The sequence below is a fragment of the Diaphorina citri genome, unplaced genomic scaffold, assembly GCF_000475195.1.
Source record: "Diaphorina citri unplaced genomic scaffold, Diaci psyllid genome assembly version 1.1 scaffold682, whole genome shotgun sequence".
NCBI lineage: Eukaryota > Metazoa > Arthropoda > Insecta > Hemiptera > Psyllidae > Diaphorina > Diaphorina citri.
In genome coordinates this window covers 86,223-99,011 of record NW_007378115.1, presented here as the reverse complement: position 1 = coordinate 99,011, position 12,789 = coordinate 86,223, and the positions used below count along the sequence as shown (strand labels likewise).

At 37.3% G+C, this 12,789-nt stretch overlaps 1 protein-coding gene across 1 annotated transcript in view; it reads right to left on the bottom strand.

Moving 5' to 3' along the window:
• The window catches only part of LOC113468255 (C2 domain-containing protein 5-like), a 43,841-nt gene extending 38,656 nt beyond the window's left edge, over positions 1-5,185 (bottom strand). The window contains exons 1-2 of the mRNA XM_026825022.1: positions 4,981-5,185; positions 4,189-4,278 (exon numbers count right to left, since the gene is read on the bottom strand). Of these exons, the coding sequence (XP_026680823.1) occupies positions 4,189-4,278; positions 4,981-5,080 (190 nt within the window). The 5' untranslated portion in view covers positions 5,081-5,185. The remainder of the gene's footprint in view (positions 1-4,188; positions 4,279-4,980) is intronic.
• Between the last annotated feature and the right edge of the window lie 7,604 nt (positions 5,186-12,789).

Sequence of the window (12,789 nt, the reverse complement as noted above, 5' to 3'; positions counted from 1 at the left end):
ATTTTTCCTCCTCCTCCTCCTCCTCCTCCTCCTCCTTACCTCAAATCTGTACCATTCAGAATTCCACTGAGGATTCAGAGATTTCCTGCACACATCTGTTTTGAAAGTTGTATTCCCAAGTTTGACTTCAACATAAGCATCGGTTGTGTCACTTGATCTGTCCATCACAGGAAGATTCCTGCCGGACAGAATCTTGACTTTCACTTTTCCTGGCATTCTGGCTAAAAATTAGAGTTCCTGCAATAAAGAATATACCTACTTATTATTTTTTAGGCCATTCAACAAGAATACCTGATAATATGGAATGTTTTGAGGGATGGTGTGAAATTGGACACACATATTCTTGGATGATGAAGTAAAAAAGTTCATTACAAATATGAATTTAAACTTCTTGGCCAAAATAATTTCACACTTACATGGTCCATTAATAATTCATAACCACCCTTCAAGTAAAAATCAAAAACACATAATTAGAAGGTACCAATCGCAACTATATGTTATGTGAAACACAATTTGAACTCTCAAGTCATGCATACCTATACTTGGCCTATTTTGTCATATTCCGTGAATCAAGATTAGATTGAGGCAACTGTAAGATGTTAACAAACAAGAAGGGAGAACTTTTATCTTCGTTCCCTCTGTACGCAAAGCCTTTATCTCCATTGTCCCTCTGTGTCCCCTCACACACGCGATAGTCAAATCTCGTCTTCTCCTCAATCAATTTCTCCCTCTCCTCCTCCCTCCTCCGTCTCTTCTGCTCTTCCTGTTCTCGCTTCTGATCAATCTGTTCCAAGGAGTCACCTGGATATTTCTCACTCAGTATCAAATTCACTTGATCGGAAAAGTCCGAGTTCCGACGCGGGAAGTATTTGATGTTAGACAAGTCCACCACAGGCTCATAATTGTAGATGATGGGCTCGAACGTGGGCAAGGTAGAGGAAGAGGAGGAGCTAGAGGATGTAGTGGAAGAGGAGGAAGAGGATATTTCAAAGCTATCATCCACCGTGACACTATCTTCTCCATCTTCAATCACGTGACTCAACATGGCCTCGGTTGTCTCAATGGATATCTTCACAGGAAGATTCCTGCCGGACAGAATCTTGACTTTCACTTTTCCTGGCATTCTGGCTAAAAATTAGAGTTCCTGCAATAAAGAATAATTCCTGCCGGACAGAATCTTGACTTTCACTTTTCCTGGCATTCTGGCTAAAAATTAGAGTTCCTGCAATAAAGAATATACCTATTTATTATTTTTAAGCCATTCAACAAGAATACCTGGTAATATGGGCTGTTTGAGGATGATGTAAAATTGGACACAAAGTATTGTGTGATTGGCTAATTAAGTAATTAAAAGTTCATTAACGGGTATCATTAAATTAAACCTCAATTTCATTGGCTAAAATATTGTCACACTTACATGGTCTGTTAATAATTCATACCCCTTCAAGTAAAAAACCAAAAACACATAGTTAGAAGGTACCAATCGCAACTATGTTATGTGAAACACAATTTGAACTCTCAAGTCATGCATACCTTTACTTGGCCTATTTTGTCATATTCTGTGAATCAAGATTAGATTGAGGCAACTGTAAGATGTTAACAAACAAGGAGGGAGTAAGTCACACACAAGAATTTATATCCAAAATGTGCAAAAATACATTTTTTGAAGAAAAAAAAAATGGATGGAAAAGATTTTTGGACAAGGGCCAAGGAAAATTAACACAGATACAGTGAGAAAACAGCCAAAACCATTCAGTGGACATAAAATAGATGATATGAAGAAACGTTGAACGTTTATCTTTGAACTAAAAATAAAATGTGCATTGGGTACTTACAGGTTACAGGCATAACAAACAAGAAGGGAGTAAGTCACACACAAGAATTTATATCCAAAATGTGCAAAAATACATTTTTTGAAGAAAAAATGGATGGAAAAGATTTTTGGACAAGGGCCAAGGAAAATTAACACAGATACAGTGAGAAACAGCCAAAACCATTCAGCATTCAGTGGACATAAAATAGATGATATGAAGAAACGTTGAAGTTTATCTTTGAACTAAAAATAAAATGTGCATTGGGTACTTACAGGCATACCTACAGTTTGTTGGTATTGGTATTTGATGTGGTAGAGTTTTACAAACACAGGATCATTTTACAAGCAAATGTTCGTAAATGGTTTTAAAATGCGGATTTGGTGGCACATTCTCTGTCAATTAATAGGTGAACTTTCATTTAAGACACAGGGGAATTCTAAAAAAAAATCATTTACAATTTCACAAAATGTTTAAAGTTAAAATTTATTTCTTATCAAGATTCAAGATTAAAAAGTCCAAAATCAAAACCAGCAGATCAGCATTCAGCACTTCGGCTTCGCGCTTCGCGGCTTCGCCAGTCGCCAGTCGCCACTGTGCAATGGGACTTCTCCTCTTTCCCCTCCAACTAGTTCCTCACCCCGACAGTGCGATGTTGCCAAAACGGATCATTTTACAAGCAAATGTTCGTAAATGGTTTTAAAATGCGGATTTGGTGGCACATTCTCTGTCAATTAATAGGTGAACTTTCATATAAGACACAGGGAAATTCTAAAAAAAAATCATTTACAATTTCACAAAATGTTTAAAGTTAAAATTTATTTCTTATCAAGATTCAAGATAAAAAAAAAATCCAAAATCAGCAGATCAGCACTTCGGCTTCGCCACTGTGCAATGGGACTTCTCCTCTTTCCCCTCCAACTAGTTCCTCATCCCGGCAGTGCGATGTTGCCAAAACTCAACAAGAAAAGTTATGCTTTAAATATTATGCTCTCTGTTTTTTTTTAAGCTCTATGTAGGTAACGAAAGCACCGTTCCAGAGGCATCCAAAAAAAATTCGCACTGTAGATTTCTCACTTCGTAATGTAATTTAATACAACAGATAGAGAAAAAGGAGGCTTATTTTTAGGTGCTGGGTCAACACGAGAACAGCAGAAAGTAAATCCGTTGAAAAATCAATTTAAAAAAAAAAATACAAACTTTTGTCAATGGCGGAATTCGAACCCGGGACATTGACAAGCAAACGCATTACCGCTGGGCTTTTTTTTAGGTTAAAAAATTATTAACGGGAAAATTTATGCCCTTTAGGTAAAAGGTTTTTATTATCTCATTTATATTGTCAGCTTAGGCTAAAAAAATAATAGAAAGTAAAAAATTAAACAAACAATAAAGCAAATAGTTTCAGATGAAATTTAAGTATAGGTGTTTAATGAGACCAAAGAGTCTTTTTAGCCCAGCAGTAAGCTACTGTTAAGGAAAATATTATATGCCCTGGTGGGAAATTAAACCCATAACTTCCTGATTAGCAGGCAAGCACTTGACCACTGACCTACAAAGGCAGATTGCAAAGTAGAAAACCTCTTAAAAAATAAATAAAAAAAAACATGTCTACTATGATTTATCATCAAATCTATAAGACCTTGTTTAGACTGCGAGAGTAAAAGGACTTTTCAGTCCTATGCTGGCAGTATAAACAGGGTATTCACATCAGAGTCAACATCTACACTTACCCAATGACACAGTTGCCTCCAAGCTCCAATACTTTGAGTCCAATCTTCCTCTGCACTTCTCCGGACAGCTTGAAGAACGTCGTCTGTCTTGCCTCATTGGAGGCACGTGGAGTTCGTATCTTCTCAATCCATTGATATTCCGGATCATCACTTACGACTAATTCTTCTACGAAGCCGTGAATTATCTGGGCAGTGTAGCCTTGAGGGATGACGCTAGCTGTAAGTAAAAAAGAAAGCATTTTTAACTCCTTGGGAAAGAACCTATTTCCTTCCCTTTTTAAAATCAAATAAATACCAGCTTAGAAGGTAGTTAAGGTAGTTTTTACCTTGGGACAGCAAAGTTCCTCAGGTCTTTTAGAAGGTACTACGACGATCTCACTAGGTTGTGGGTTCGATTCCCGCCCAGGGCGATCTTCATCCTTAACAGGTAAGAGGCTCGTTCTCGGAACAGTCGCCTTTCTACTGTCCTGTCCTCCTCTCTTCGATTTCGTGACGTTAAGACCTCCATTGTCACAGTGTCACAGAGCCCTCATCATTCACATATTTGCATGGATCAATTTGATCCTGTGGTATGTTCCACGATCTTTACACCCCACCTAAGCCTCAAAGTGGGCTTTTTGTGTACGGAGTAAAGATTGATCACTTACCTTTGGTCAGTTCTTTGCTATGAGATGACAGAAGTCTTCTACGATAGGTCTTTGCAGTCTTGTCTACTTCACCTAATCCCAACGCCATTCCTGTCAACAAACAACAAAGTGTTGAAATAACTCTCATAATAGAACTGTTACATTTGGGTAAAAATTAAGAAAAGGTCGATTCCTACGTAAAAAGTTGTGAAAAATCAAAACACCGAAAAAGTAACTTGAAGGTAGAAAATTCAATTTTTATTTGCGGTTCTAATGAAAAAATTCAAAGAGTTGTGACGTCAGTAAATAAGAAATGCGCAGAAACGCATGCGCACTAATACATTACACATTGTGTTGCCTGCAAGGGAGCTTGGCTCGGTACATTTGATGTGACGTCATCGTGCACGAGGGCGTGTGTTGTGACGTCAAGATACAAGATTTACCGGTATTTTTCTAACCGATTTATACCGAGATCTTGAAGTCTTATAAGAAAAAGAAAAATTCCCTAGTTTCTCCGAGCTTGGCTCGGTACATTTGATGTGACGTCATCGTGCACGAGGGCGTGTGTTGTGACGTCAAGATACAAGATTTACCGGTATTTTTCGAATCGATTTATACCGAGATCTTGAAGTCTTATAAGAAAAAGAAAATTTCCCTAGTTTCTCATTTCTTCGGCTCTTCAAATTTAAAACCTCACCTAAGTAAGGGCAACTTATCTATTGAAAACCTAAAAAGTCATAGCTCCGGTTACACTAAAAATTCAATAGAGTCAGGCAAAAAAAAAAAAAAAATATGTACCCCTTATTTTCTTACCTACTACGGACAGTTGTACTTCTTCAGGCTCGGGGATATCTATATGAAAGCTAAGCTTGGCTATAGCGCAAGGGGTCATACGACGCAGCTTGTAGTACATGGTCTGGAGGAGGCGTTGGAAATGCTTGTTCACGGAGGTTGTACTGGGCACACGGGATCTCCACACCTGCAAAGGGGACCCAGGAAGTGCAAATATGAGACTCACCCCCCGGGGCCACAAATTGAGTTTAAACTTTTGTAGCCAAAACCAAATGTCAGCCCAAAGCAATCACCCCAGGGCTGATTGAGAGGCTGACGAAAAACGCCAACCCCGTCTGTACACGGGAAAAGGCGAAGAAGAAGAATGCTGGCACTCAAAAAATTGCAAAAGTCTGCGCGAAGACGACTCACGCGTCGACTTTATTTGCGCCGCAGGCGAAATCGCTCAAAAATCGATCTTGAAAAATCGGCGCTGAAGAGGTTATTAGAACTTTTAGCTTCGGTTAGTGGTGAAAGTAGGTGGTGCATTAGTTTTTTGTAGAGTTAAAGTAAGCCAAGCTCAAAAAGAAAGCATAGGCTTTTATGAAGCAGATACAATATGTACAAAAGTATTGCTAATGAGATCAAAGAAATTCATACACTCTGCACTTCGTCGACTTTATTTGCGCCGCAGGCGAAATCGCTCAAAAATCGATCTTGAAAAATCGGCGCTGAAGAGGTTATTAGAACTTTTAGCTTTGTTTAATAGTGGTGAAAGTAGGTGGTGCATTAGTATTTTGTAGAGTTAAAGTAAGCCAAGCTCAAAAAGAAAGCATAGGCTTTTATGAAGCAGATATAATATGTACAAAAGTTTTGCTAATAAGTTCAAAGAAATTCACACACTCTAAACTCTCATGCCTTTGACATGCAGCTTGTTCATGAGTTGTCTGTGCAGTTCATATTCTAGGAATGGCAGTCCATCTGATATCTCCTTAGCATTACGAGTATAACCAAACTCATATTTATTCACTTACTTTGAGGCCAAACAAAGCATTCATGCCTTTGACATGCAGCTTGTTCATGAGTTGTCTGTGCAGTTCATATTCTAGGAATGGCAGTCCATCTGATATCTCCTTAGCATTGAGTTCTCCCTTGCAGTCCCGTTTACTCCGGGATACGAAGGCCTGGATAAAACAGGTGCTTCCTGTGATGGGCAGATTGTCTGGAGGATCTATCGTGGCGAAGATCAGGTCCGGAACTTTGCCTTTCCTGGAACAAAGTCAAATATTAATTTATTACTGTAGTTTAACGAGAAACGCCAAGTATATTGAACTAATTACAGTAGATTGAAGCGGTAAAAAGAAGCAATAGTATTGTTTTCTAACAAGATGTGTGGCTGGGAGACGTTAAACAGGTAGTAGACCAGCTTAATCTGGCTGGGGACTTTAAACAGGGAGTATACCAGCCTGAATTTTCCTAAGGAAAAAGGTCGAGTGCGAAGCAAAGGTTGAGTGCGAAGGGGTTCCACTCGTAAAACTTGTAGCCAAAACCAAATGTCAGCCCAAAGTACCAAGGAGTCACCTGGATATTTCTCACTCAGTATCAAATTCACTTGATCGGAAAAGTCCGAGTTCCGACGCGGGAAGTATTTGATGTTGGACAAGTCCACCACAGGCTCATAGTTGTAGATGATGGGCTCGAACGTGGGCAGGGTAGAGGAAGAGTAGGAGCTAGAGGATGTAGTGGAAGAGGAGGAAGAGGATATTTCAAAGCTATCATCCACCGTAACGCTATCCTCTCCATCTTCAATCACGTGACTCAACATGGCCTCGGTCGTCTCAATGGATATCTTGGAGGCGAGCGACACGTTATCGTCTGAACTGGAGAACTTCTTGTATATCTTGCGTGAGGACCGCGGGATGGAGGTGATTGCCTTCATAAAGCGACCTTTGCGGGAGTGTGAATGCTTCCGTCCATCTTCCTGCTGGAGGAGGATGTTCATGGAGTAGTTGAAGTCTGGTTCGTCCGAATCCAGTTTGACCTCACTCGAGTCGGAGCTTTGCTTTCTCAGATCGACAGGACTGGATTGTCCTTTAGACTTAACCTTGCCGGTACTCTCGGGATTGTCCGGGTTGAACTTGCGTTTGAGGCGTGGACTGAGACGGGATAAGGGGTGCAGAATGTTCTTGGTGGGGGAGAGGCGAGAGAGGTTGAGTTTAGGCAGGGTCAAGAACGACGGGGTACGTTGACTGTGGCGGTATGTTTCAGTTATTGTTGTTGTTTTTCATATTAGAAAATCACACATGTTTCAGTCATAAGTTTTTTTTTGTCCATATTAGAAATAGAAAAGCACACACAAATGTTACATAATATGAAACAATAGGTTGGTAAATATAAACACAGTCCGAATCCAGTTTGACCTCACTCGAGTCCGAGCTTTGCTTTCTCAGATCGACAGGACTGGAACCTTTGGGTTTGAGCTTGCCGGTATGTCCGAATCCAGTTTGACCTCACTCGAGTCCGAGCTTTGCTTTCTCAGATCGACAGGACTGGAACCTTTGGGTTTGAGCTTGCCGGTACTCTCGGGATTGTCCGGGTTGAACTTGCGTTTGAGGCGTGGACTGAGACGGGATAAGGGATGCAGAATGTTCTTGGTGGGGGAGAGGCGAGAGAGGTTGAGTTTGGGCAGGGTCAAGAACGACGGGGTACGTTGACTGTGGCGGTATGTTTCAGTTATTGTTGTTGTTTTTCATATTAGATTTTATCATATTAGAAGAATATGTTTCAGTCATAGGTGTTTTTTTTTTACATTAGAAAGGAGGTGCACACAAATGTTACATAATATGAAACAACAGGTTGGTAAATATAAACACGACATAAATCAGTTGAATGGAATTCATTGTCATAGCATGAAGTTCAAGTTAAACACACATGGTAAAGCACATGTCATTCAGTACGTAGAAACATTCAGTAACATTTTGTTTGCACATTTTGTAACAAGGCGGTATGTTTCAGTTATTGTTGTTGTTTTTCATATTAGATTTTATCATATTAGAAGAATATGTTTCAGTCATAGGTGTTTTTTTTTACATTAGAAAGGAGGTGCACACAAATGTTACATGATATGAAACAATAGGTTGGTAAATATAAACACGACATAAATCAGTTGAATGGAATTCATTGTCAAAGCATGAAGTTTAAGTTAAACACACATGGTAAAGCACATGTCATTCAGTACGTAGAAACATTTAGTAACATTTTGTTTGCACATTTTGTAACAAAATCAATATCAATTTTAACATAATCAAGAGGGGAAGATAGGGAAGTTAAGGGAAATGAACAAAAATACAATGGAAGTTCACACGAAAATCGTGTATTCAAACGGTAAAATAAAAATTATTATTTTTTGTTATGAACAAACAACGTCAATTGATATAACACCAGATGGGGAAGTTAAGGGAAATGAACAAAAATACAATGGAAGTTCACACGAAAATCATGTATTCAAACGGTAAAATAACAATTATTATTTTTTGTTATGAACAAACAACGTCAATTGATAGTTAACATAATGTTAGAATCAAACATAGATGAGGAAGACGGGATGATTAAGACAGAGAAACAGAGAATAGAAGAAAATTAATGAACATGAATTAATATTAAACCATAAAATGATTAAGACAGAGAAACAGAGAATAGAAGAAAATTAATGAACATGAATTAATATTAAACCATAAACACTTGGTAAAACATGAATTTTCATAAATCAATAACAAGTTTTGGGGTAGATTTTGAGCATTCAACGGAAAATATTTGGGTAAATTTTACAATGAGGAAACAACAGACAAGACAGACAAACCGAAGGAAAAAAATCGTCGAGTAAAACTTAGAACTCGGTTTGTTCGATCAAATGTAGCACAGGACACATAATATGTTTTAATTGTTTCATTACTACGAAATATTTTTAATTATTTACTTTTGACATATGTAAAAAGAGATGAAACGCCTTTTTTTTTACTTTCGATTGCATTAATGTAATGCGAAACTATTACAATCAGTCCAAATTTTCAAAATCGGAAAATAGAAGTAAATATTAGTTTTAAGGTCCCCTGAGTCCAAAAAAGTGATTGTTGAGCATTCAACGGAAAATATTTGGGTAAATTTTAAAATGAGGAAACAACAGACAAGACAGACAAACCGAAGGAAAAAAAATCGTCAAGTTAAAACTTGGAACTCGGTTTGTTCGATCAAATGTAGCACAGGTCACATAATAGGTATGTTTTAATTGTTTCATTACTACGAAATATTTTTAATTATTTACTTTTGACATATTTATGTAAAAAGAGATGAAACGCCCTTTTTTACTTTCGATTGCATTCATGTAATGCGAAAGTATTACAATCAGTCCAAATTTTCAAAATCGGAAAATAGGAGTAAATATTAGTGTTAAGGTCCCCTGAGTCCAAAAAAGTGATTTTTTTTTAGCCCATTGTCTCTGCTCTGGACGCACATAATAATATGTAGAACATGTGTAGTTTTTCCTCTTTTTTTTTATCAATCTGAAAGATAACTTACTCGTCATGAACTGAGGGCGCAGGGGCAGCATAAGGGGGCAAATTGATCTGGGGAGGAGCTCCAGGGGGTTGATTTTGATCTAGGTTACGCGCTAGGGTGACCGCAGTGCCGATACCTCGCACCACAATACCAGACTCGCCTTCTAGGTCAAAAACTTGATGATACCTGAATAGAAAATGGGAAGAAGAAAATTATTACACAGAAGGTGCTAGACTAACCTAGGGAGGTGTTGGATAAGAGGAGCTTCTGGAAAGACCTTTTGAGAATGAACTAGGTATTGTAGTTGTAAGACGGAGTGGAAGCCTTATGGACGAGACCACAACCCCATTTTAAACTTGGTGCAACTCTTGGACTAAACAATGTGATTGGTTGATTTCAATCTCTTTAGCCAATTAAATTGCCTAACCCAAGAGTTGAACTTGGAAGATGTTCAAAATTAACTGTGATTGTAGTCTCAGCCATTTGTAGTCATTCCATTAACATTGATATTTGGTGTGAGATTTTTCTAGTGCCTCTCCCCTTATCCTATTTGGGTGGGTAAGGCATTTTTTGGTGTGTCTTCTAAAACTAGCAATTTCCAGCACACTTGAAGTATTTTTGGCATGGTATAAAAGGCAGTAACACTAGATTTCTATTTGCACTCAATTTAACATGGTAGTCTTGCATTTATTTCTAACTATTCTATCAATTAACTCCTACTTATTCACCTCTTTTCTTTCAAATCATTCTAGAACCAAAAATATTTTATCAGCACTTAAAGGTTTAGAAATTAACTCCTACTTATTCACCTCTTTTCTTTCAAATCATTCTAGAACCAAAAATATTTTATCAGCACTTAAAGGTTTAGATTTTTTTTAATGCAGAAGCCATGACAGTGGAAAAGAAAGCTCCTATTTGTATTTAATCTAACCCTATAGTAACACTAATCACTGCTCTAATTGTGAAAATTCCTTTTTGCGTTTAACCTAACCCTATAATAACACTGCTCACTGCTTGTTTGTGCCAGTTCCTTTGGTAGCAATCTTCCACTAACGTGACTTCTGCACAAGTAGGTACATACCTTTTTTTTTATTTTCAATGTGGGGGACATTTTATACTGATATGTTCTGCTCACTGCTTGTTTGTGCCAGTTCCTTTGGTAGCAATCTTCCACTAACGTGACTTCTGCACAAGTAGGTACATACCTTTTTTTTTTATTTTCAATGTGGGGGACAAGCATGTTCAAGTTAAACACACATGGTAAAGCACATGTCATTCAGTACGTAGAAACATTTAGTAACATTTTGTTTGCACATTTTGTAAGAAAATCAATATCAATTTTAGAAGAATATTGTTTCAGTCATAGGTTTTTTTTTTTTTTTTCACATTAGAAAGGAGGTGCACACAAATATTACAGAATATGAAACAATAGGTTGGTAAATATAAACACGACATTAATCAATTGAATGGAATTCATTGTCATAGCATGTTCAAGTTAAACACACATGGTAAAGCACATGTCATTCAGTACGTAGAAACATTTAGTAACATTTTGTAACACAATCAATATCAATTTGTTACAATAATCAAGAGGGGGAGATGGGGAAGTTAAGGGAAATGAACAAAAATACAATGGAAGTTCACACGAAAATCATGTATCCAAACGGTAAAATAACAATTATTATTTTTTGTTATGAACAAACAACGTCAATTGATAGTTAACAAGATGGGGAAGTTAAGGGAAATGAACAAAAATACAATGGAAGTTCACACGAAAATCATGTATTCAAACGGTAAAATAACAATTATTATGTTTTGTTATGAACAAACAACGTTAATTGATAGTTAACACAATGTTAGAATCAAACATAGATGAGGAAGACGGGATGATTAAGACAAAGAAACAGAGAATAGAAGAAAATTAATTAACATAAATTAATATTAAACCATAACCACTTGGTAAAGCTTAAATTATAAATTTATAACAAGTTTTGGGGTAGATGTTGAGCATTCAACGGAAAATATTTGGGTAAATTTTAAAATGAGGAAACAACAGACAAGACAGACAAACCGAAGGAAAAAAAATCGTCGAGTTAAAACTTAGAACTCGGTTTGTTCGATCAAATGTAGCACAGGACACATAATATGTTTTCCTTGTTTCATTACTTTCATTACTACGAAATATTTTTAATTATTTACTTTTGACATATGTAAGAAGAGATGAAACGCTCTTTTTTACTTTCGATTATCATTACTTTCATTACTACGAAATATTTTTAATTATTTACTTTTGACATATGTAAGAAGAGATGAAACGCTCTTTTTTACTTTCGATTGCATTCATGTAATGCGAAAGTATTACAATCAGTCCAAATTTTCAAAATCGGAAAATAGGAGTAAATATTAGTTTTAAGGTCCCCTGAGTCCAAAAAAGTGGATTTTTTTAGCCCATTGTCTCTGCTCTGTACGTACATAATAATATGTAGAACATGTGTAGTTTTTCCTTTTTTTTTTTTCATCAATCTGAAAGATAACTTACTCGTCATGAACTGAGGGTGCAGGGGCAGCATAAGGGGGCAAATTGATCTGGGGAGGAGCTCCAGGGGGTTGATTTTGATCTAGGTTACGCGCTAGGGTGACTGCAGTGCCGATACCTCGCACCACAATGCCAGACTCGCCTTCTAGGTCAAACACTTGATGATATCTGAATAGAAAATGGGAAGAAGAAAATTATTACACAGAAGGTGTAGGTAATAAGGAGAAAGCCAGCCGTTCTGAAAACAAAACCTTATCTATTTATGATAACGTTTTGGGACGAAAAGAGTTCCCTCCCCTATCAAACCTCTGGGGGCTTTTTTTTTTTTTTTTTTTTTTTCAAGCTCTATGTAGGTAGGTAACGAAAGCCCCGTTCCAGAGGCATCCAAAAAAATTCGCACTGTAGATTTCTCACTTCGTAATGTAATTTAATATAACAGATAGAGAAAAAGGAGGCTTATTTTTAGGTGCTGGGTCAGCAGAAAGTAAATCCGTTGGAAAATCAATTTAAATAAAAAAAAACTTTTGTCAATGGCGGAATTCGAACCCGGGACATTGACAAGCAAACGCATTACCGCTGGGCTTTTTTTAGGTTAAAAAATTATAAACGGGAAAATTTATGCCCTTTAACGGGGAAAGTTATGCTCGATCGGATTTTGGTGGATCCTGTATACTTGTAACTGACAATGTTGCAACACTGCTGTACAGAAAAACGCGCAACGCGCAAGCGAAACTCGAAAAGTAGGTACGAAAATTTAAAAT